The sequence below is a fragment of the Uranotaenia lowii genome, chromosome 1, assembly GCF_029784155.1.
Source record: "Uranotaenia lowii strain MFRU-FL chromosome 1, ASM2978415v1, whole genome shotgun sequence".
NCBI classification, from domain to species: Eukaryota; Metazoa; Arthropoda; class Insecta; order Diptera; family Culicidae; genus Uranotaenia; species Uranotaenia lowii.
In genome coordinates, this window is record NC_073691.1 from 82,915,127 (window position 1) to 82,941,775 (window position 26,649).

General features: G+C 39.1%; 1 protein-coding gene across 1 annotated transcript in view; it reads right to left on the minus strand.

Moving 5' to 3' along the window:
- Window positions 1-4,184: 4,184 nt before the first annotated feature.
- LOC129743620 (probable serine/threonine-protein kinase yakA) overlaps window positions 4,185-26,649 on the minus strand; it is a 643,036-nt gene continuing 620,571 nt past the window's right edge. The window contains exons 3-5 of the mRNA XM_055735703.1: window positions 20,577-21,222; window positions 6,099-7,614; window positions 4,185-5,855 (exon numbers count right to left, since the gene is read on the minus strand). Of these exons, the coding sequence (XP_055591678.1) occupies window positions 5,344-5,855; window positions 6,099-7,614; window positions 20,577-21,179 (2,631 nt within the window). The 5' untranslated portion in view covers window positions 21,180-21,222 and the 3' untranslated portion in view covers window positions 4,185-5,343. The remainder of the gene's footprint in view (window positions 5,856-6,098; window positions 7,615-20,576; window positions 21,223-26,649) is intronic.

Below are 26,649 nucleotides of genomic sequence, written 5' to 3' on the forward strand. Positions count from 1 at the left end.
AGTGAGAATCGACCGAATGAAAAGTACCTAGTGTGGACAAACGGCGATTCAAAAAAACAAAAAAATTAAACTTCTTGTCTTAACAAAATCGACACTGACAAGAACAACAGACTGATAAGTGAGTTACACACTACATAATTTATTAACTAACAAAGCTCCGAAAAAAATTTGTAATACAATAATAAATTTCTAGTTCCCTTGAAAAAGACTATCAAAACTGGTCGAAGCGTCGAGTATTTCAAAACAAAGTTGTTTGATATACTAAAAAGACCGAAAAAGCCAACAATATCTAAAGGATGAACTTTTGTTTGTGTGTGATTGAGGAATGAATCATCCTTTGGGATGAAAATCCCGAGAAAAAGAAAAAAAAAGCTTGTGTGTGAATAAAATACGGAAGATTACCAATCTTCCATCTCTAAGTAAAATTATTCTATATTAAAACCTAATACAACGAAATGAAATTATAAACACATGAAAATTTGCCCTTTAAAATGCATATTTATGCTTTTATATTTAAAAGTTTGCAACTTTCAGAGATAATGATGCCTGAAACCATGCTATTTTAAAATTAAATCAGACCTACCGTGGGAAGGAGTTGTCTTATTAAGGCTTTTGCGTGAATGTGATTTTGAGAAATTTTTCTTGGCAAAAGCTAAACCATTGCCTCATTGGTTTCGCATGGATAACTTTTTTCGTTACTGGTGGATTTTTTTACGATTTTTTCAAAGCCTGTAGAAATTTAGCTTTTAGAAGCCATTGATGTTGAAAACCCAAGTTCCTCAGTTTTTTTGCGGCCGATCTTCAAAATGTATACGGTCGGTTTTCGTAATTCAACATGACCCATTCGGCTGCCACTCTATTAAACGTGCACTGTAATGTTTACAAAGTTGAGATAACTTACTAATTTTTTCAGGAACTTTTTTTTTTCACTTTATCTTTTCAGTCCGGGATTTGGGGCTTTGGAAGAACATAAAACCTGTGTCCGGTATTTAAAAAATTGCCCAACTATAGGGGAGAATGAGGATACTTGATCCCTGGGGATACTTGATTCCTTAGCTATATCTCCAAACTGGAATGTCGTACAAAGATCAAATGTTCTAGGAAAATGTGCCAAATGGAACAAAACAGTAATGGTTGAAGCTCAAAAAATTTTAACAAAATGAGTTTTTGGGTTATTGAACTTTGTTTGAAAAATTTCACAAAATGTGACTTGAAGATCTTTTTTCATCATTTTAAAATGTTCCTAACATGGAAATATTATAACAAAAATATTTATTCCAATACATCAATCTTTCGTGTGTAAAATGAACTTCAAAATACAATATTTTCAAAGCGATGGAAAACTCCCAACTTTTTTCAGAAAAAGTTTTCTAAAATGTTGATTTTGGGTACATTTGATCCCAGTATATTCTTCTTCTAAATGGATCGTGGTCATTGCTGATTACGAGATTACTAATATTTATCCAATAGCTAATATTCATCCATCAATTATCTGAAGAAAAGGGCTAAAATAACTGATTTTCTCTTGTTTATAAAAAATCGCGCCCGTAAGTATACAATGTCATAAGGGTTGAGAATAAGCTATAGAATTTTTTTTCTGACAATTATAGATTGTGAAATGAGAACAAACATGACCAAAATAGTCAATTAACATTCTATCTTGGGGTTTTGTTTGATTTTTTTCATGGATTAGGGCCTTCCTGAATAAAGGATCAAGTGTCCCCTAACTTCAAAAATATCGCAATTTTTTTACTCCCACGAAAATGCTTCTAGTTCATCTACGGGTTCAAGTATTGTTCTAATTTTAGGAGCATAGAAGCTTGAAGTTACACGCTGTCAGAAAATGTAAAAGAGAGCGAGTTGCTAATTTTTTCCAAAAAGATATGGTGAAAATAAGAAAAAGGGATCAAGTATCCCCACTCTCCCTTAAGGTTTGATCGAGTTAAACATTATTACTTACCAGAAGCGATCGTATTCTTCGATGTTGTTAACCTTTCTTTCTTAATCTTTTTCTGCAGAACGAAGAAAAAAACGAAACGGCTCAGATCGAATTCTCAAATACATATTTGAATTCCTTAAGGGGACTTTTTCTTTCACACGAAATAAACCCAGACACATTTCGGTTTTTTCATTTTCAATGAATTCTTCCTTTCTAAATATTTATTTTAAATAACATTAAGTATAAAAATATATTAATATTACCTCAATAAATTGTATTCTTTGGCATTCACTTTCGTCCGATCATATTTTGCTCTTCATCTTGTCATCATGTTTTTTTTTCCGTTTTACGTTTTCGTCGCTTCATCCTCATCCGGTTTCACATTTCAAAGAGAGCTTTTAAAAGGTTTTTTTTTCCTAACTTCAAATTTCATTCTTCTTTTGTTTTTTTTACCTCTGTTTCGTGTCTTTCTATCATTCACTTATCTGCCAAATTATAAAAGCGATCTTCGTCTGCTCACTTCACTCAACGCGAGCCGGAATCCTGTTTAAGAATGTTAATTTCATCTCTGTTTTTTTTTGTTATCGCGGAATTTTCGCTTTTCACCTTTACGCTCTATTATGAAAATCAAGCCAAAGAAGGAAAGCAAAAAACTAAATCCACGTTAAACCTAACCAACAAAAGCCGAGTTTACTCAAAGCAAATATCCGAATGATCAAAACAACAGCGACTATCAATATGTTAACAATTTTGAATTTGCTCAAATGTACAGTAGCAGCATGTTTTTTTTGGATTCGTGGTTATCTTGATTTTGATGAAAAAAATGATGGAAGGTAAAAATTTTATTAAACTGAAATGAGCAAAATTAAGATTCAACAATCGATTAGAAGAATATTAATTTGGAATCTAAATTCTGATTCGGCATTGAGAATTGCAATTCAGAACTAAGTTTCAGAGCTCAGACAAAAAATAAGATTCAGAAGTCAGATTCTAAAATCAGATTCAAAAATCAGAATTAGAATTCAGAGTTAAGAATTCAGATTCTGATTCAGAATTCAGATTCAGAATTCAGATTCAGTATTCAGATTCAGAATTCAGATTCAGAATTCAGATTCAGTATTCAGATTCAGAATTCAGATTCAGAATTCAGATTCAGAATTCAGAATTCAGATTCAGAATTCAGATTCAGAATTCAGATTCAGAATTCAGATTCAGAATTCAGATTCAGAATTCAGATTCAGAATTCAGATTCAGAAATCAGATTCAGAATTCAGATTCAGAATTCAGATTCAGAATTCAGATTCAGAATTCAGATTCAGAATTCAGATTCAGAATTCAGATTCAGAATTCAGATTCAGAATTCAGATTCAGAATTCAGATTCAGAATTCAGATTCAGAATTTAGATTCAGAATTCAGATTCAGAATTCAGATTCAGAATTCAGATTCAGAATTCAGATTCAGAATTCAGATTCAGAATTCAGATTCAGAATTCAGATTCAGAATTCAGATTCAGAATTCAGATTCAGAATTCAGATTCAGAATTCAGATTCAGAATTCAGATTCAGAATTCAGATTCAGAATTCAGATTCAGAATTCAGATTCAGAATTCAGATTCAGAATTCAGATTCAGAATTCAGATTCAGAATTCAGATTCAGAATTCAGATTCAGAATTCAGATTCAGAATTCAGATTCAGAATTCAGATTCAGAATTCAGATTCAGAATTCAGATTCAGAATTCAGATTCAGAATTCAGATTCAGAATTCAGATTCAGAATTCAGATTCAGAATTCAGATTCAGAATTCAGATTCAGAATTCAGATTCAGAATTCAGATTCAGAATTCAGATTCAGAATTCAGATTCTTAAGGTAAGTTAACCACCGTTAATTAATTTTGTAAATTTATTTTTCGGCATATCGGTGAAAAGTAGTTATGAAATTGATAAAGATGGATAGAGAAGTGAGAAGAAAATTTACAGATGTTGAAAAGAGCGAAAGAGCATTTTTGCGAGGAAACTTATTAACGTACACCATACTTTACCCTGCAACATTTCATTATTTAGGAGAAGTAGTACCGGGATAGAGGTGGCACTACCTTAACCTATACAATGAAATCTGGTTGGTCCGAAGTCTACATGTGGTGGACACGTATACTCCGCACGGGCCTGTCCGGAGTATACGTGTCCACCACATGTAGACTTCGGACCAACCAGATTTCATTGTATAGGTTAAGGTAGTGCCACCTCTATCCCGGTACTACTTCTCCTAAATAATGAAATGTTGCAGGGTAAAGTATGGTGTACGTTAATAAGTTTCCTCGCAAAAATGCTCTTTCGCTCTTTTCAACATCTGTAAATTTTCTTCTCACTTCTCTATCCATCTTTATCAATTTCATAACTACTTTTCACCGATATGCCGAAAAATAAATTTACAGAATTCAGATTCAGAATTCAGATTCAGAATTCAGATTCAGAATTCAGATTCAGAATTCAGATTCAGAATTCAGATTCAGAATTCAGATTCAGAATTCAGATTCAGAATTCAGATTCAGAATTCAGATTCAGAATTCAGATTCAGAATTCAGATTCAGAATTCAGATCCAGAATTCAGATTCAGAGATTCACAATTCCAGTGTGATATTGAAATTTGTTTTGGTTGTTTAAAAAGTTTGAAGTTCAACGTCTTTAAAAAAGACTCAATTTTTTACATTCCCCCAAAATTTTTCCGAAAATCGAAATAACCAATTATCGTAAAATAAACACGCAAATAAAGCAACTTAAAATTCTTCGTCTATATTCATGCTTTACTCAAACTTTCACCGCCGAAAAGCAGGGGGCGATTTTTGCCAATTTTTTCTCACTGATCTCACTGTTTGAGTGTTGTGTTTTCAGCTGGATCGGTTTCTACCGTGTTGTTTGCCTTCGATTCATCAATCATAATATTAATATTTGTTATTTTTATGTATATATTTGATTTATAACGCTAACTATTCACACTAAAAGATAATATCCTTCGCATCTGCCTTACGCGCGTTACTCTGTCAAATTGGTTCTCCTAGAGATGTTTTAATTTTTTTTTATTTTGTTTTATATTTACCTTAACTTGTTTACAACAAATCGAATGTTATCTTCCGAGTTATTTTTTTTGTTTATACATTTTGATTTCATATTTTACAAATTCAGTTAATCCAATTTATCGGTGCTGGCGTACGACTGGTGGTTTTTTTTGTTGTGTAAAATTCGATCTATTCTACTAATATCGACTTGCTCAAAAATCATTACACGTGTTTCTGTTGGACGTTTATTTACAATTATTTTTCCGTCACGAGTCTACAGTTGGTTCAAACAGTAGGCTACGCATTTCGGTATCATAGAATCTAGTACGGTCGGTTTGTGTTTGTGCAGCCTACTGGGATGGTTGCTGCACTGGTTCCTGTTTTGCGTCAACGTTTCGGTTCTCTGCTTCGGCAGCCGGGGTTCGGTTTGTTCCGTTTCCAGCGTCTCCGTCGTCATCATCGTCGTCGTCGTCGTTTTCTTCCAGTTCGATCTGTGTCTGCAGCGGGGGTTGTGGAAGTGGTGGCCGTCCGTTTGTACCGCCGCATGCGCCATGAATGAGCGGAGGTGGCGGAAGCGGTGGAGGATGTGGGTGTGGATGGAAGTGTTGCTGATGCGGGGGTATCGTTGCCAGAATTTCACACGGAATCTGGTACTCGACTGCACTGCAACAGGAATGGCCACCACAGCAGGGTTCAACTGGATCGGACGGCGGTGTCTTCCACCAGGGTTCTATCGTCGTCGGTTGTTCTTGTTGCGGTTGCGATTGCTGATGCTGGTGTTGCTGCTGCTGCAACTGGTGATGATGGTGATGGTGGTGGAACAAGTGATGGTGATGCAGATGGTGCTGTCTCTGCTCTGCTTCTGTAAGTTTTTGCTGGTTAAATGTGGAAGTACTTTGATCGTTCTTGGGGAGATCTCAGAGGGGGGTCAAGCACTACGCGGTTTTTTTTTGTTTTCTTTTGAATGGGGTAAAGTTTGACCGAAACGTTCGACGGAAATTGGGAAGATTAATTTCTATATTCTAGGTGTGGTGTGGTGTTGACCAACTACGGGTCTGGTTGCACTACACGGAGGGGTTTTCTCGGGGAGGTTAAACTAGATTACCGTTGCTTCGAGCAATTGTTGCCGTATTGGTCGTGGTAGTCGGCACGGATTGGTTCATACCCGGCAGTTGATGCGGATGGCTAAGAAGCGTATGGTTATGGTGGTGATGCGACTGCAGATGCGGGTGGTGATGCAGATGCGTCGGTTGGTGAAAATGTGGCCCGCCTGTACTACAGCTGCTGGTGCTAGAGCTGTTCGAGCTGCTATTGCTACTGTTGGCACCATTACCGAACACTCCGGAAATTTTCAACTTCCCCAGTTTATTCCAAAAGCTAGATTTATCCCCTAGCATATCGGAATGGTCCGGGCTAGACTTACTAGATCTACTGTTTAGCTTATCAGAATAGAAACAACAAGAGAGCTTATTCGAATTAGGTATCACAACATTAGAAGCCAATCTACTACAATTAGCGCCTCCGCAGGTGGTGGAGTATCCGGTAGGGCCTGCTAGACCGCAACCACTGTTACTGCCACAGCTGCTTCGTATCGAGCTACTTCCGGCCATCATCGACATTCCCGAACCACTACCCTCGGCGTTGTCATTTATGGTCACTGTCTTGCTACTACCGCTGCTATTGTTACTCGTATACATAGCTGTCGTTCGATACAGCATACTACTGGAATAACTAGCACCACTACTGCTACTGCCACTAATTCCGCTGTCGACATCGCCGCTGTTTGGCTGGGAAGTGGTTGGCGAAAGTCGCTCTTGCATCTGAATCATCGCAGTATTAGACGAACCTGCCGCTATACAATCGTCCTGAGACATCTCGTCGTGGTACTGCGCACAGTGAATCTCATTCAACCGCTCCTCGATGGCATCCTGTTCGTCTTTCGTGGGCATAATCAGCGTTTCAACTGACAAATTCAACTCCCCAATGATTCGATCGTGTTGACTCTGGACATGCCTCAGTTCATCGTGAATGTTAAACTTATTGATCGATTCAAAACTCTGCATCGATGAGGAGTTCATGTTATTGCTAGCTCCAGCCTTGGCCGCTCCCATCAGTGTTCCCAAGCTAGAGCCCGCTCCAACGTCTTCGTAGATGTTCTCCTTCGTTCCGTACCTCGTCGTGAAGGTATGCTTCTCAGTCGACGGAGCCGTCACAGCTTCCGAGTTCGCTCCTCGACCGCCGCTCGCCGAATTGGCAGCCGAGAGAGAACTCTTGCGAAAGCTCTTGCTCAGTAAGGCACGTAGAGAATTGGTGGATGGCAGCTTCGACAGAGCATTGCTCGACACGGACGACGACAGCTTGTGGATCTGCGGAATTTGACTTGGGTGCAGCTGTTGGCCGGGTGCGCCCTGTTGCTGTTGCTTGAGCACGATCGGCTCGCAGTAGGCGTACGAGTATTCCGGATTGAGGCTACTGTCGGTGCTGGATGCGCTGTTCTGGTGCTGATGGTGGTGCTGGTGATGGTGCAGGTAGGACGAGGGTAGCGTTGCGGCATTGTTCGCCATCGACGGAGCCGGCTCGTAACGTTCCATGGTAGCGACGATGTTGTTGCGCCATTTTATCTGTGAAAAAAAAAAAGAAAAAAAAAACACTAATTCAATGGGGCTGTTCAACGTTTTGATGAAGCTCAGAAGCTGTTTTGATTGTAAGGTGAAAACAAATCGTTTATGGCTCTTTTTCAAGTAGGTATCCTTGTCCGATCTATGAAATTCCCTCTTGCCACTCTATGTTTACAATATGCTTCATCCCAATAAGGTTTACTTTTACAGTTGTTGCAGAGAGATTACGACGGTGAGAAACCCTGAATCTCGAATATTCAGAACTTGTCGATTTGAGCCATGAAAAGAGAGAGACCAGAAATGGGCTGTTAACAAACATTCAAGGGACACACTTTCCGGTCTTATACCCCGAGGGAAATCAACATCGTACAGACCCATTCGACTTTTTTTAGTTGGTAACCACAGGTGGTAAATGTCGGTTTACGGATTGTTTTCCAAGGCACGTCGAGCCACCGCGTCCCTCCAGTTTTCTATTCTGGGTCCATGGCTACAATGGGAAGACTCTTGATATACTCCGTATATACCTCCTACTCCCTAAACTCCACCTGGTGCCCCAGACCTCGTTGCTAGTAGGAGGTCTTTTCGCGCAAGTGCGCTCAAATGCAATACTCATAGACAAGACCACTTTCAGCAAAATCTTTTATCCTTACGACTCACCGTCTGAACTCTCCTCTAACAACTTGAGAACCGACATCTCCTCGCAATGACTCGAGACTCCCACTTGAACCTCTCCTTCTCGCGATTTTACGAATCAAGATCCGACCCCTCCTCGCATCGACTCGAAGTTGACGTTCACATACCTCTCCTCTACACGACCTTAAGGCCCGATCTCTTTGACCTCTACTCATAATGACTTGAGGTAATCACTTACAAAAACCCCTTCTCTTGTTGATTCAAGGCCTGATCTCTTTTCAAGCGACTCTGGACCCGACCTCTTACTCTTGGTTGACCACACAAACTTCTCCTCCTGAGGACTCGAGGCCTGACTTCTCCTCAAAGGACTCGAAGCCCGACCTCTTATCTCCAGGATTTGAAGGTTTGCCACCCTTGTGCCCGGATGATTCCCACCGAAAATGTCATCCTACTCCGACTCGAATGGCTCATCCGGCGCCGAGAGACACTCCACCCGTGGGTATTCCCCGACCTTGGAATAACCTTATCCCAACGATTTCCTCTGCGAAGAAGGTCAAGTCTTATCTGCAGCTTCGGTCGTTGGGATCCGCACTACTCGGATACTCCCCGAAGGTGGAGCATCCTACGCACAAACGCGGCGTACCCACGGCATCCGCTACGCAAAAGATATTGCCTTATCTTTGTAGCTTCAGACTGTGGGGTCGAACGCACTCTACTCGACAGCCCCCCGTCCATGGAGTCAGCCTACTCCGACCGTTGTCAGGTCTTCTTTTTCCCTTTGGCTGGCAACCACAGGATTTCTGGCCGCAGCTTTTTCTGCCCGTTGTGTGCCAGATCGAAAGCAGTTTGTCCTGGACTCGCGCCTGTCACGGCATACGTTCGGGACTTTGAACGCTACTACTCGGATGATTCCCGACAGTGACGACATCTTACACCCACTCGAGAGGCTAGCCCTGCATCGAGAGCCTCTCTACTCGTTGGTATCCCTCGACAGTGGTTAACCCTCTTTCTACGAGGTCCGCTACGAGGAAGGTAAAGTCTTATCCCCGCAGTTTACCCCTTAGGAAGCGGCATTACTCGGATACCGCTCGGCGTTGGGATATCCTACACACGTTTGCGGCGAACCCCTGACTTCCGCTACGCAGAAGATTATGCCTTATCTTTGTAGCTTCGACCAAGGAATTGGACGCACACTACTCAAATGCTCCCCATCGACGGATCCTACACCGTTTGCGGACTGCCGTTGATTCCAGCTCCTCTGCAGAGTTAAGCCATCGCTGACCGCATGCCAAGTGTAGGAGTTTGTACACATCCTCTGGCCCACACAGACAGGCAAATACCACGAGTTCGGGTGTTTCCTGTTCGTCACCACAATCTGGGCAATATCGCGAAGCCACATGTCCAAACCGATAGTGTTACTTCATGAAGCATCCATGACCAGTCAGGAATAGCGTCATATAGAAGTCCACTTCACCGTGTCTTCTTCCGGTCCAGCTCCCAATGTTCGAGATCAGACGATGGGTTCACCTTCGTCTCGCTGAGCTGTCCCACAGCTGCTGCCAGTTGGACATCAAGTCTTCATTGGCGAGATCTCGTATGATGCTTCTTTAGCAAAACCGAGATGGGCATTACGCCCGCCACTGCGAAGGCGGCCTCGGACGACATGGTCAGGTATCCGCTGATAACCCGCAGGTTCAGCAGCCGCTCAACGCTGCTAAGTCTCTGCAGGTCAAACTGTCTTTCCAGGGGCTGCCTACAGGCCGTCACACCGTACCGTAGGATTGACATAGTCACGCTTGACAGTATCCTCCTTTTACTACTGCGGATTGCCGAGGAGTTCAACATCATCCGTGTGAGTGCGGCCGTGGCCATTGCCGCTCTCTTATACACGTAGTCGACATGACTCGTAAAACTTAGTCTGTCGTATATCATCACCCCTAGGTACTTAATTGCGCGTTTGGACACAATATCAACTGCAATGGAAACTGGTTGAGGTGAGATCAGGTTGGTGATCAGCACCATCTCAAGTTTTTGGTGGGCACGTAGGCACAAGTGCATCCAGCTTTCCACTGCATGAATGGTTACTGTGGCCAGTGGCTCTATCTCGGCTGTCGAAGAGTCTCTCGCCAAGAGGACTACATCATCCGCAAATCCTACGAATTCAGCTCCCGATGGGAGGCTCATTCATAGAAGCTCGTCGTACGTGACGTTCCACAGGACTGGGCCAAGTATTGGCACACCCGCCGAAACCTTTTGCCTAACCGTAAGCCCGCACCGGCCATGTACTGTAGTTGGCGATCGTGTAAATAACTATACACAAGCCTATACAGATATGCCGACACCCTCATTTGGATGAGCGACGACGCAATCTCTGTCCAACTGACGCTGTTGAGGGCTTTCTTCACGTCCAGAGTGACCACCGCGCAAAAGAGAAGCCCTCTCCTCTTCGTTAACCTAACTCTTGTAAGAAAAAGACTCCCTGATTCAAACCTCAGGGTCGGCTTCAATCTAATCGCGTCAGTAGCCAAGAAACCAACATGAGAATACGGTAACTGTCCTATCTTTAGACGGGCTCACACAGCTAACGGCCGTCCTAGGCGTGTACACAGGTTGCGGCGATGGTTGTGTTCACAACAGGAAGGCCTGCCTACTAACGTTGAACAGAGTGTTGCAGAACTTTTAATCCGGGTGATGGTCGAAGTCAGAACTCAAGCCAAAACTTAAGGGGTTCTGGGTGATCTGATATTATACGCTTATTCTGGAAGAATCACCACATGCGTTCGTGTGCTCCTTTTTCCGGACCCTTATTTTTCTCATCCTTTCCCCCAATCGTGACCTTTCATCGCCTACATCATCGCGGCTCCATCTTAGGTATTCGCCATCTAGTTGTGGAGTAGTAGTTTTGATGTTCTCCGATAGCAGGCGGACAAGCGATGGTTTTTTCGCAGTTGTGTGCTGTCGACTGTTTGTTGGTTGATTGTGAGAAGTCTTTTTTGGTACGGTTAAACACTCTCTTGGTCACCTTTGTAAATCATCAATCGAACTTACTCGTTACACTCTGTCCGCTATCTTAATGACAGGGCGGATGGCATCTACGGTGCTGCGTCCTCTACGGAAACCAAACTGTTTCTCCGAGAGTCCGCCCTCACTTTCAGTGTACCTCTGGAGTCGGTTCTGAACCACCTTCCCCAGGACCTTACTCGCTGTGTCCAGTAAACAGATCCGCCGGTACGCCGATGTGTCTCCTAGAGGCATACCCGGTTACTTGTCAGGAAGCACCCGTTATGTCACATATCGTTGCAATGATTACCGTAACATTTCGGGAAACTCTCTGATCGCGGCCTTCGCTTCGATGTTCGGAATGCCGTCCGGTCCGGGGGCCTTCCTTTGTTGAAGAGACTTGGCGATTTTGCGAAATTTGTCCACCGTAGTTGTCTCCTCTATACTGGTGTCCCAGTCGTACGGAACTGTTGGCGGGTAACATAGTGCTGTGAGAACAGTTCGTTGATGGTCGCTCTCACGTTCTAAAGCTTAGTTCTTTTAGAAATGGGACAGTTACGAATGCCTGTATCTCAAAAACCATTCGTTTGAACGAAATACTTTCTATGAAGAAAAAGAAGGCAATGTTATGATCTTTCATGAAAAAATTTGGAAAAAAATATTTACCGTTTTTTGTTAAAGAAATTTCTACTTTATTCTTGGTATCTCTCATTGGCCGGCGCACACTTTGTTTAGTCATGGTATTGATCAGTTTCTCCAACTTACACTTCGTAAAATCTATATTTTAGGTGGCTTCACCTTCCTTCTTCAATTTCTGATACTTTTTGGTCCAATACTTCTCTGGAAACTGGAAACTGGAAGCATTTTAGTGGATACAGTTGTTTCGAAATGAACAAATTTGATTATTTTTGACCACATTTTTGAACGTTTTTTTTTCGGTACCGGTTTTACAGCTTAAGAGCTTTGGAACTATCAAAAAATGGTTGTTTGAGGTTGGATTTTAATGAGTCATCACTAGGCAACACTTTCAGCTTATCGGAGAAAATTGTTTTGGACATATCAGCGATCTACCCTTGGTTTTTCGTTTATTGAAAATTAAAAATGCTGGTATGAGACTTGCATTCCTTGATGATCCTTAACCGTTGTTGCCGATCATCTGCTTCACTCCATTGCTTGATTTGAACTTTGTGGACATTATTGACAGTGTTTGCATACTTATCCACCACAAAAACTCAGTAATTCTTTGAATAATCAACGGTTTTGTCAGCTATCAATTTGATAATGACGAATTTTAAAGGAAACTGTGCAAAATTATTTTTTTCTTTTTCTCTTGCATCGTACATATCTCAAAAACGCATAAATTTTAAATTTTGGAAAAAATTGGTCAAATAGTACTTTTTACAGGCAACAAAATGTTGTTAAAATTTTTAAAATCCAATAACTAGTTAACGAGCTATTAGCAAATGAAAGTGTCCCATTTCTAAAAGAACTAAGCTTTAGGCCCGTTTCAGGTGGCACACCCCCACTTTTAGTTTCGACCATGGCTATCCGATAGGCATCGCCCCATGGACAGTCTTTGGCGTCACGGCATAGTTGTTTGAAACGTGCCCTCTTGCTTGAATTGATTGCCCTGAGGAGGACCGATTTACCGCTCGTGAAGAGTGGCCTAAGCATAGCTTTCCCTTCTTCGGTCCTTGCGTTCTGCATCCTGCGCCTTGCGCTATGGAAGTCGGTGTCGTAACCGACCGAACAAATCACTTTTTTTTTTCTCAATCCAACAACAATTTTACTGAACGCTTCCTGGTCACGCTTTTCTTTTGTTTCAAATTCAATTTACGCTTTCTCATCCGACTGACCTTTCCTTCGTAAAACTAGTCTATAAACTGATCCTTCTGTTCGTTTCATCTCCCGCTCAACTCTCCTTTTTTTTTTAAAACTCTACACAACTTTTCTCTCTAATTGAAACGAACGCTCTCAAAATCTACAAGTTTCCGAGTACATGAACAGAAAGGTGCTCTCTCATGTACAAGTGTTGCCAATCTCTCAGCCGTTCATTTTTCATGTTTACCATCAGATATAATAATTCTCACTTTATTCCCTACATTCGCCTCCACCTCTATAGTCCTGAAGTAGTTTGAAAAGAAGTTATTCAACAATTTAGTATGAATTTAAATCTCGGAGGAATGCAATTTCTTTCCATTTTACATATCATAATCGTTTGTTAGGACTATCTAACCTTTTTTTTTTTTTTTTGTTCGATGACTCAAACGTTTGTCGACTCTTTTTGAAGCTTGCCTTTTTCTGAAGAGGAACCCACTGCGCCCAAAAGTTAATATATTGTGGTGATCACGCCGCATTACTATGTAATTTGCTATCAAGCTCAACTGCACTTTGGTCATTATATTTTTATTTGCTGTTGCACTTCCTGTTTGACTCAACCGCGAACATTAAACCTCCTCAAATAACAACTTCCAATCCATTGATTTTACACCTTGCTTGAAACACTGTAGCTCTAAAATACATCTTTTTAGTCAGTGCATTTTAAATCGTGTCGGCCTTGATGAAAGATTTTCTATTCAATTTGCTAATAATCCCAATACCATTGCTTTGCTTGCTAATTGGAACGCAGGATGCAAATCGATGCTTTGTCGCTTGAGCATGACATCAATCCTAGACAATCGCTCTTCCTCACTTACCTTTCCCGAGGGTTGGCACTTTCTTTATCCCTTTTCCATGTTTCATTATCAGATATTTGTTATTACAGGTTGTTCTGCCTCTCTCAGTAGATTGCATTTCTATTCCTAGTTTTCAATGTTTTTTTCTCCTTTTTCTTAATTTTCTTGAAAATAATTCTCATCTTCATTTTCCATTAGTTCATTCCCCGATTGTCCACGATATATTTTTTTCTTTACTTAATGTTCAACATTTTCCATTTTCAACACTCAATCGAATTACTTTTATAAATAATACATATCCTTTTTTTCATCCATCTTTGCATTTTCAACTCTTGAGTTTCCCCTACCGGAATTCTTTTTCTTTGTTTTTATTTCACCATTTATGCCTTCTTTTTTTTGAACATTTTATTGTTTACTGATTTCTGGATCTCATCGTTGCTTTATCTAATATTTTGTTGTTCTTGATTTTTACATCTTACTTCCTCTTTAATTTTCTATCTTTTATTTATGATACTCTCTTTATATCTCCATTGTTTTGTTCTCATTTTTTCTTAATTTTTCAACTTTTTTTTTTTAAATTTATTGTTACGTTTCCAAATTCCCTTAGTTTTAAAATTCTTTATTTTATTTTCCTTTCTCTCTTTTTCAATAACTTCTCTTAGTCATATTACCGTTTCTTATCATCCATTTGCCATCCTCCATTTATCGTTTCAAAAATATCTATTTGCCCTTTCCAAACTCTCTTTTCCATTTTTTATTGCTTGCAACATTAACCCTTTGTTTACTTGTGTCTGTCATTCAATTTTTTTATCAACTTAAGTTGCTATTATCTTATGTTTGTCAATTTGCCTTTTCTGCGCCGTTTTTATAATTCTTTAAATAAATTATCGTGCTTTAAAAAATATGATTTCAATTTTCCATTTTCCCATTCTCCCGTAACTCGTGATTCATTTTATCTCCATTTACAGCTCACTTTTCCCTTTCAACCAATCTTCTATAATAAATACATTCGTTTGGCATTTTCCGTTTTTTTCCGCACTTGTGTTTTTAAGTCTCCAATTTTCGTTCTTTCCATACATGTTTTTTTTTATAATTATTATTTTTTTTTAATTTCTTTTACTTTTAATTATCACTTTTTTCATTTTTGTGATATTGACTTTTTTTTAAATTACTTTTTTTATTTCATCTTCTCCATTTTAATTATTTCTACTCTCGTCATTCATTTTCCATTAAAATTTCAAACACCGATTTGTTCATTTCACTGACCCTCTCAGGGGATTGTTCCTTTTGTGTCATGGTACTGTACTTTAAACTCAAGTTTGAAAACGGACCTCCAAATTAAAAAAAACTGCAACTTTTCTATCCCTGAGCCGAGTTTCACCAAATAATTTTTGTTACGTTACTTGAATTGTTGATATTGACACACCCACTCTTCATTTTTTTTTGTTATGCCTCTTTTTTCCATAATCTATTTAAAAATCCTAATTTTTGTCTTAACTTAAGTTTCTATTTCAAATTCCGGTCATTCCCTTTTGTAGAACACATTTTAAATTCGTCAAGTAAATGATCTTTTTAAGAAAAAGAAGATCTGCAACATCCATTTGTGCTTTATCCCTTTATCGATATCTATGTATTTTTTTTTTCAATTACCATTCCTATTATATTATACATACTTCCATTTTTCACACTCTTCCCCAAAATTCCTTAGCTTTTTTCTAGTTTTCAACCTACCTCTCCACTTTTTTCTTATTTTTTTTCGTTTTCACTTCTTACTCTAATTCCATTATTTCTTTTTACAAACTGCTTTCTAGTTCCTATCAATCCTTCGTAATTTATCTTAGATTTTGTTGTTCTGATTTTTTTTTATATCTACCTTTTCCAATTATCTTTTTTCATCATACTTTAAGCGATTTAACACTTAAAAACTCAAGATCGAAAAAAAGTCTTTGCTACAAATTCAACAGCTGTGACTTTCTATTCCCTAAGCCAAATTTTATCAAATTCCGTTTATTCTTTTCTGTAAAACACTATTGTACATTCGCCAAGTCAATTATTTTTCAAGGAAAGTTGCTATCTTCAATATCCACTTGTGCACTCTCCCTTTAATCGTTATCGTTTTTTGCTTTCTCCTATTACCAGTCTTTTATTCAATTTTCCATTCTTCAAGGAAAATCCCGATTTTTGTAATAGTTTTTGCTTTCTCCAACTACTTCTTTTATTCAATTATCCCTATTATAAAAGCTTCCATTTTCACTATCGTTTTCCATTGTCTTTATTATTTTTTATTCTCAACTCCCTGTATACTTTTTTTTTATTTATTTTTTGTTCTCCTGTATTCAATTCTAACTGTTTTTTCTAGTCCTTTCCTTTTTTTAAATAAATTTTTCGCAGTTTTCACTTCTTACTCCTTTTTTATTCTACTTGCTCTCCAGCCATACTCTGTCTTTATAACACCATTTGACGGAATCCATTTATTTTTCGTCTTCCTGCATTTAATTCCAACTTATTTTCTAGTTTTCAACCTTTTTTTTCAAAACTTTTCTCCATTCAACTTCTTTCCCTTTTTTAAAACTTCCTGCTCTTTTGCCATACTCTGTCTTTAATTCACATTCGACTCCCTTTTTCTTAATTACTTAAACTATTTTCTTTCTTTTCTCCCTCTTTCAATTATTTCTCTTCGTCTCACTCCCTTCCTCATTATTTATCTGCTTTTCTCAATCTATCACCTCTAGTTGACCCTTATTTGTTTACGGAATCATCTCCACTTTCAACCCTCGCTCAATTATGGAAATTTCAAAATGAAACCAGCCACAAGCGATATGTCTGATATCAATTAACTTTTAATTTTCTTCGTGTTTATGCCGCTTTCAAAAAAAACCTTCATTTTTCTTGAAGCATTTCTTTTTTTTCTTTTTAGGGTCACATTTTTTTTTCCTTTTTTTTTTTTTGTATCTGTATGTATTTCCTTTTTAAAACTGCATGTTTTCCTTCATTCTCGTTTAAGCGCATAGCCGTTTCTCCCTTTCAACACTGTGCTACCTCTCTCTATTTTCCACCACCTCTTTTTTTATTCAACTTTTTTTTCAATTTTCATTTCTTACTCTAATTCAATTATCTCTTTTTACATACTGCTGTCTCTTCATACTGCTGTCATCCTTAATCATTTATCTTTGATTTTTTTGTTCTGAATTTTCTCTTCTTAGTTCCTCTTTATTGTTCTTTATTTATTTTTAAGGTTTTTTTTTTATATTATCTTTTTTGGAGTTGTTTTTAACTTTTTCTACTTTAATTTTTTTTTTCATTTCTCAATCCCCTTTAATTCTTCATTCTTTATTTTCAATTTTCACTTTTCACTCTTATTCTACTATCTCTTTTTCCAATCTACTTTGTAGTTCTAGTTTTCTTTTATGTTGCTATTTTAATCTTTATTTTAGCTTCTCCTTTTATGATTATTGATATTTTTCATCATATTTACTTTAAGCAATTTTACACTTAAAAACTCAAGATCGAAAAAAAGTCTTTCCTACAGATTCAACAGCTGTGACTTTTTATTCCCTGTGCCAAATTTCACCAAATTCTGTTCATTCCTTGCTATAAAATACTTTTTTACATTCGCCAAATCAATTATTCTTTAGGGAAAATCCCGATCTTCAATATCCACTCGTGCACTCTTCGTTTTTGCTTTCTCCAATTATTTTCCAGTCTTTTATCCAATTTCCATTCTTAATCTCCTATTATTAAAACTTCCATTTTCACTATCCGTTTTCCATTGTCGTTATCATTTGTTATTCTCAACTCCCTGTATTCTTTTTCATTTACATTTTTTTTTGTCCTCCGGCATTCAATTCTAATTCTATTTTCTAGTTCTCAGCTTACCTTTCTTTTTTTTTTCAAATAAATTTTTCGCGATTTTCACATCTTATTCCTTTTTTTTTATTCTTGCTTTCTAGCCATACTGTATCTTTAAATCACCATTTGGTAGAATCCATTTATTTTTCGTCTTCCTGCTTTTTGTCTTTAAATCATCATTTAACGGAATCATTTTTTTAATTCTTTCCAATTAATATTTATATTATTTTCTTATTTGACTCCCTTTTTCAAAATTGCCTATACAATTTCCTTTCTTTTTTTTTCTCTTTGTCATACTTCCTTCCTCATTATTAATCTGCTATTCTCAATCTACCAGCTCTAGTTGACCCTTGTTTTTTTTTTGGAATAATTTCCTCTTTCAACCCTCGCCCAACTATGAACATTTTAAAATTAAACCAGTCACAAGCGATATGTTCGATACCAATTAACTTTTAATTTTCTTCGTGTTTATGCCACTTTCTAATAACCTTCATGTTTCTTGAAGCATTTTCTTCATCTTTTGTTTCTTTCTAGGGTCTGTATCTGTATGTATTTCCTTTTCGAAACTGCATGTTTTCCTTCATTCTCATTTAAGCGCACAGCGGTTTCTCCCTTCTGACACTGTGCTGCCTCTTTCTATTTTCCACCTCCTCTTTTTTTATCCAACTTTTTTTTCTATTTTTTTTTGCATGGAGCTGTCCCTCTCAAGGGTTTGCTACTTTATTCAGAGGTTTGTCTTTTCTCTCAAAGCCAGACTACCCCATTCAGGGGTTTTCACCTTTTTACCTCGTGCTGCCCCACTCAGGGATTTGCACCTTTTTTTTCGTGCTGCCCCACTCAGGGGTTTGCACCTTTTCAACTCGTGCTGCCCCACTCACGAGGTTTGCACTTTTTTTTTCGTGCTGCCCCACTCAGGGGTTTGCACCTTTTTTTTCGTGCTGCCTCACTCAGAGGTTTGCACTTTTCCACATCGTGCTGCCCCACTCAGAGGTTTGCACTTTTTTTTCCGTGCTGCCCCACTCAGGGGTTTGCACCTTTTCACCTCGTGCTGCCCCACTCAGGGGTTTGCACCTTTTTACCTCGTGCTGCCCCACTCAGGGGTTTGCACTTTTCCACATCGTGCTGCCCCACTCACGAGGTTTGCACTTTTTTTCGTGCTGCCCCACTCAGAGGTTTGCACTTTTTTTTCCGTGCTGCCCCACTCAGGGGTTTGCACCTTTTTACCTCGTGCTGCCCCACTCAGGGGTTTGCACCTTTTTTTTTCGTGCTGCCCCACTCAGGGGTTTGCACCTTTTCACCTCGTGCTGCCCCACTCAGGGGTTTGCACTTTTTTTTCGCATCATGCTACGCTTAAATCATACGAACACAAATATCATTACCCTATGACAAGTTTGCATATCACTGCTCGTCAAGTCGAAATAATCATTCAAACTCACACACAATTTGCAACAATAAACCTGCAACACTCCTCTCCCTCATTCTAATCAACGCATTTGCTATTTCCATCATTTCACTTACCATCCATTCGAAATTGGAACCATCTTTGTTGTTTTTCCTCTACTGGTAGAAATCACTCAAATTTTTTTTTGTCCCGGAAATTCAAAATCGTTAATACACCACTTTAATTTAATCGAACCGACCGCGCCATTGTCGTAACCGACCGAACAAATCACTTTTTTTTTCTCAATCCAACAACAATTTTACTGAACGCTTCCTGGTCACGCTTTTCTTTTGTTTCAAATTCAATTTACGCTTTCTCATCCGACTGACCTTTCCTTCGTAAAACTAGTCTATAAACTGATCCTTCTGTTCGTTTCATCTCCCGCTCAACTCTCCTTTTTTTTTAAAACTCTACACAACTTTTCTCTCTAATTGAAACGAACGCTCTCAAAATCTACAAGTTTCCGAGTACATGAACAGAAAGGTGCTCTCTCATGTACAAGTGTTGCCAATCTCTCAGCCGTTCATTTTTCATGTTTACCATCAGATATAATAATTCTCACTTTATTCCCTACAGTCGGCTCGCAAACCCGCGATTTCCTGTGTGATGTGTGTAGATGTGTAGTCTAGTGTCTTTACGCTTGGCCCTTCTCGTCATCGCAGCACCGCAAGCGCGAGCTTGTACCCGAATTGTGAGGGGTTCACCTGTCCTTGACTCACGTCTACCTTTCCGCGTACTTCAGCCTAACCCATAGCTGATCGCGAAGTGATCGCTATGTGCCCCGCTCATCATCCAATCGTACACCAACCCTGGGCTTCCGAAGGTGACATATTCCGTATGTGATCCATTCGCCTGTTGGACCGTTTTGGTGAACTACTTTGCTTTGCTTTGCTGGTGAACTTTGCTGAAACTACCAGCAAGCGTGCAGATAGTCGGATTTGCAGACGAAATCGTGTTTATGATCACTACTGAAACAATCGAGGAGGTAGAAGACTTTGCAACGATCAATCTTAAGATAATCCACCATAGAACCGTAGTACTTTTACTCGTGAACAACAAAAGAGTTGTGCCGCACATCGAGATAACTGTCGGAGGACACTTCACATCTTTGAAGCAGCAGCTGAAATACCTTGGAGTAATGGTCGACAATAAGTGCAAGAGTACAGACTACCCCTTGATGTTGTATCATTGGGTGAATCTTTGGGATACATCAAGCATACGAACCCCAAGGTGGTCTAAGTTGCACGAACCCACTCACGGCAGCAAAAAATTGATTGATTGAAAATTTTTATCGTGGTTCCGATTTTAGATTAATGTAAGAAGTAACTTTTACATTTCGCTACATACTAGAATTCAAAAGAACTCACCTCTTTGCCATCGCGCACGGCTTCCTTCAAGTTGATCGGATCGTCCTCCAGGTACACCTCGATGATATCCGGGTCCGATTCCGGATATCGATTGTGCTTCAAATTTCCACCTCCGCCACTGAGCAGACTACTGTTGCTGCTGTTATTCGTTATCATGGCACCGCCACCCGAGTTCGCCGTCGTCGTCTGCTGCTGGTGGTAGATATTCTCGTTGAATCCCATCGAAGGAGAACCTGGGGGGTAGAGGAATTTTCCGCCACCGGCCTTCCCCAGCGAATCCTTCCGGTGCCGGGAGGCATGAAATCGTGGCGCTGTACGATGATGATGCATCGAATTGGTCAAACCCGGACCAGCCGGAGGCAGCGATTGAGCAGGATGCGGGTGCGTTTGCTGGTGCTGGAACAACATGGCCGCCGGTTGATCGTCCGGATTGAACTGATACGAGGGGTACGGCTGGTGAAATGGGTTCAGCGATTGGGTGGCGAATTGTGCTTGATTCTGTTGCTGCTGGAACTGTTGTTGCTGTTGCTGCTGTTGTTGCTGTTGAAGTTGCTGAAGCTGCTGAGAGGTCAAACGGCGACCTCCCATCGTCGAGAGCTCCATTTTGCATTATGAGAGGCGATGGTTGGTGGGAGAATGTTTACGCCTGTGGAATGAGAAAGAGCGGAAAGCCTTCTGTTAGATTGATTGTTTTTGACGAAGTGATACTTTATAATGGGAATTTTAACCCCTTTAGTGATTTTTTCGTTCCCGAGAATCGGGAATCTAACGGCCACGTTCACGGAAATTCCCAGGATCCATTAAAATATTGGAAAACATGTAAAATGTTTGTACTTTGATAGGAATAAAGCTGATTGAAGCTTTGCTGCATGGGTTTCAGAATGCCATCGTTTTCGAACTTCTCAAAGAAGTTTCAAATTTTGCCCCAGAAAATCAAACATTTAAAAATCGAAAACAAAATCGAGCGCGGCAGCAGCAAATCGTGGTCACGTTCAAATAGAATGTCACTTATCTCTGAGCTGTTCAAAATCGAAACCATATAACGAAGATCAAGGTCGCCGTACGTAAAAAAAGAACCTCTCGGTTCCCAAAAGGCGGCAGTTAGAGATTCGGGCACCGCAAATGTCCTGACTGACTTTCCTCAGCTTCGGGGAATTTATTTTTTATTTTTTTATGAGTCGCCCAACAAGAGTTTGTGGCTTTCATTCTGTCCTCCCTATTGGAAAACAAAATGTCAATGTCCAAGGAAAAGAGACCAATATAGAGAGAAACGGTACGTCAACGCAGGACACCGCAAAATATCTGCACAAGCCGATCATAAAATATGGTCGATTCGAGGTTGGTTTTTTCGTCATCCATTTACGACATTTTTTTTCGAAGCGCCCAGAAATAATGCGCCGCCGGAACTTCGAATTCACATAAAACGCAGCTGAACTAAGTGTGAGAGCGCAAAAAAAAAACAGGAAACTGCTTGGAAAAATAATGGTCCATAGAGCTACTCACCATGTGGATTAAAGCTTTTTCGCCCGTCATTTTTTTTCCAGTTCTGATTATATTTAATGATTATAGTGTTATTTATAAGCCCATGGTGGTCTCATGAATTGAAAATGTTTTGGAATCTTTCGGTCGAATCAAATTTTTTGTATCATATTTTCAGTAAATTTTGAAGCCAGCCTGCTTTCAGTTCTATTCAGACAAATTTTTTTAAACGAACATTTTGAAAATGTTATTCCATAAACTAAGTGAACGAATCATGACATCGTAATCATCACAATACAACCGAAAAAAAAACGGCCCTCGGCATGGGGATCGGAATGGAAAAATTGGTGAAATCTAGTATCTTCTGGGATGAATCCTGGAGTGGATTGGAGTTCGCAACAACATGAGGCAGTAAAAAAAAGGCAAAACACGGATTCCCGGATCCTGTCTGTCTGCCGCTTGTTGTAATCTCCAACAGACATCTTAATAGCGGCAACATCAGCCTCCAGTAATGTTTTCTACTGTAGGATATATGGCTATCATTCTGTCCTTGTTCTGCAAGTCCTTGGTTTGTAACTATGAAATGGTTCTTTTTTTTTATTTGAAATCACTCGTTCCTGGGGTTAAGCCATGTTGACATTCATAGAACCCGGTGGCGGGTTTTGAGTTTGGATGAATCAACGGGAATAAAATTGTTACTTAGCTACTTGTAGTCTTTTGATTTTTTCAAAAGCGATAACTTGAGATTTTTTTTTACGAATTGTATTTGCCCTGGATTTATGCTTAACACTGAAGCTTTTCTGAGTGTGCATTAGGATGGTCGGTTTTACTTTTTTTTTTGGAAATTCGGTATTTCAGTGCTTGAAAACGAAAAAAACTGATAATACCGAAAATCGTTAAACATGATTGAGTGCATCGTAATTCGCTTTGCAGATTTTTTTTCGGATTTTCCAATCAACAGTAATCACTTTTTTGATCACCCTAGCTTATGTTCCCAGAAATGTTTCATATGATGCCTAGCTTCAGGGGCAAAAATGACCTGGATCTCCAACTAAATCTGAAAGCCAAATACTACTGGCATCTACTTGAAAGTATTTCTGCTCAGCCAAAATGACTGATTAATCATCATCATCATCAGACCAGTTTGAGGTTCAAACGGTTTCATGATAAGCATTTCATTGAAATAAAACGAAAAAAAATATATATTCAAACATGGTTTTGATCATTAAAAACCATGCGTACGATAGTTCTAAACGAAAATGTAAGTTCTAATTTTGTAGAAAAATAAAAATCGACATATTAAAACTTTGAGAAAAGGTATAGTTCATGAAATATAAGAACGTTGTAGGATGTCAATATCAGATACGCGAAATGCCTCTTTGTAAAATAAACATTTATCTAACCAGATGAAATTTATGGAATTTTTTATCCTAACGTTGCATCAATGAGAATAGAAAAACTTACAAATTTGGTTAGGGATACCAATCTAAATTCAATGTTGTATGCCAGTTATTCAAATCAAATTTTACTCCAACTTTTCCCTAGTAAGCCAAACTCACAACCAGTGAGTATTAAAATCTAATCAAGTGTAGCTTGATGTTTTTTTCCTCTATCAACTGAAGATATAAAGATAGTGTGGATATGCGTTCCAGATCTGATCAGCACTTTTCGAAAGCCAGAAATCCGTGCCAATCCGTGCCGGTTTTAGCTCAGCAACGGCATCCTTCCTGTAGAAAATTGAACCCATTTTGGAGGACACTCCACGTCATGCTTCCTTCCTTCCGGGATCCAGCGAGTGAGTGTAGTGTCGTGACAAATGTTGGGATCCTAGCCGAGACGGATGCTTGCGAAAGCCATCCATTCCGTTCTTCTTCTTGCAGCAAGTCAATTCAAGTCAAGTCTTGCTCGACAAGTGCTCAAATACTCGACTCGTCAAAAAATTTACCATGTTCCCAGTGTATCCTAGGGGTGGGGTGGATTTTTTATCGTATGTTTAAATATTTAGAATTTATATTTTTCTAGAAAGCATCTGTTTTCTTGCCTTTGTTTCCGGAACATTTATGTTTAATTCAATCGGATAAAACAATTCTTGCAAATAAATGAAAACAGAAGAAAAAAGGACCCACCCAGGGGGTAAAACTGCACCAAAATAACCATAGAATATAAATAGTTCTTCTCCTAAAAAGGGAGGCAGCACTGGATTTGCTAAAAATCATGGACTAAGTCAGTGGTTCCAGCAAGGGAAGGAGGATTGAAGAATAGTTGACATACGGGACAAGTACCTTCCTACTAAAAACTGGATGAGGAAATCTGGTCCCCAAAAATGCATCCTTCTGATCCATCTGTGCTGTGGTTGCAAAAGATGATCATGGATGCTGTGCCACCAACTATAGACCAGATGAAGCAAGAGGCTAGAGGACAAGAAAAAAATGAACGACCAAACTGTTAGATATACTTGATATGCAGTGACGATAGTGCGACCGCACTCATGACAGGTTGAGTGCACAAGTGCAGGACCGAAAAAAAATCCAAGCTTGGGCACTTTTATCAATCTGGGGAGGGTCATTTAAGGGAAAATGGAACTCTTAGTGGGAAAGGGTTTTATTGCAACGGATTTCTGGAATATATTTAGAAGGATTTTTTTGTGATTTGAGTATACTGAACATGCAATTTTTTTTGGCTTTATCCGGGTATTTAAAACAAATTTTGAGAAAAGTACGTTCTTTTCGGTTGCCCGGATTCTATTGGAAAATAGCCCGGATTTTGCCAGCATTTATTCACGTTATTTGCCAAATTAAAAAAAATGTGTTTTAATTTTTTTTTTCGTCCATAACAAAATTCAGTCAGGAAGTTTCATAAAAATAATTATAAAAGGTATTTTTGAAGCCTGAAATACGATAAAAAATCTGATGGCAAGTTTTGATGAAAAACATTTTTTCAAGATTTTTCCCTTGATTTTGGTTGAGCCATTCCTGAGTTTTGACCAAATTATTGCTCGGATTTATAGCGACAATTTTTAAATGGAATTCCCGGATTTCGCAGGAGTTTAGATGATAAAGCCTGGTATTTTCTGGCCCGGATACGTGCTGAAAAAATTCTGAATTTATGAATTTCATTACTTTTTCTTATGGCGCCACTTCATAAGAGGATCTTATGGCCTACATAATAGGATTTTTCTGAGCGTACAAGCTAGCCCACGAAACTTGAGTAAAATTTCCAACAAACATTTTGAACCAATTTTTGTTTTTAGGCAGGGCCACCAGATGTCCCCAAACACACCAAAGAGAACTGTCAATACCAAACTGAGAAAAAAAAATTGGTCAGTTTTGAACAGGTCGTATGCACTGTTTGGCATGTTTCAAGTTTCGTTTCAGTTTCGTAGCACTTTCGTCACGTTGCATAATGGAAAATATCTTAGAAGTAATTGCTATTTGCTTCCAGCTAGAAGTACAGGGTGGGGCAGGGTGGACTCCCTGATTTGATCGGTTTACTGTATAAAAACCATACATTATTATTTCAAAAGCTTTCTACTTATGAAAGCTACAAACAATGACATTTATTTTTTATCAAGTTTCAAAAATGAAATCGTGCAGAAGACGACCTTGACGAGCGATGCACATATTCAACAGTTCAATGAAGTTTTCAAAAACTCTACGCAACATATCTGGCCTTATTCCAGCGATAACATCAACAATTGCTTCCTTAAGGACTTCCAAGGTCCTTGATCGAATTTTCTAAACCTCAGATTTGAGGTTACCGAAAGAAAGTAATCGCAAGGGCTTAGATCGGGGGATCCTTATGGTTTTAGCATCAGAAACACTATCATGACGATTCAAACCAAACCGTATACAAAATGCACGCTGGGTCGCCACCACACTATCTTTTTTTGAGAAGAACGTTTCGACTACTAAACCACGATGCTCGCCAGTCCACGACATGCTGACTACGAAAAATGGCGTCTTTTCCCCCACCACATGAAACCACTCGGACTCCGCTAACTCGTACGCGCGCTTTTCAGCGACTGATTGAAATTAGGTAGTCCTCTCTGCCCCACCCTGTACTAAATTTTGAACAATGGGATGCAAAAACAATACTCGAAAATAACCTTCTTTGAGATGTCTAGAATCAAATCTGATGAGTAAGACTGATTGTAAAGAATGTTCTTAATTGAATAGCGATAGCCGAACCGTCCTGTGACAATATTCGTCCAAGAAGGGCAAAAACTTATTCCAAAACTGTTAGTTGTTTTGATTGACTCAGTAGTGCAAAAATAAAGGAAGTGAAGTTCTATCCAGCAAAAGTTACTCTTATTGCATTTATCTAGCCATAAATTGAACTCGTCTATTTTTGAGCGGCATTAGTTTAATCATCACCGGATGTTCGATATTTACTCTTGGGCGAGTTCGAGCCCAAGAGTAAATATCGAACACAGTTGTACCGGATAAGTTTTTCAATAACTGTCCGCCAACTGGAACGTTGATAAAGTCGCGAATGCCACAAGGATGGTAAAACGATTATAATCGAAAAACAAATAAAAAAAATCAATGAGTTCATATACGATAACGCCTCCTCAAAAACTGAGCACTTGAAAATT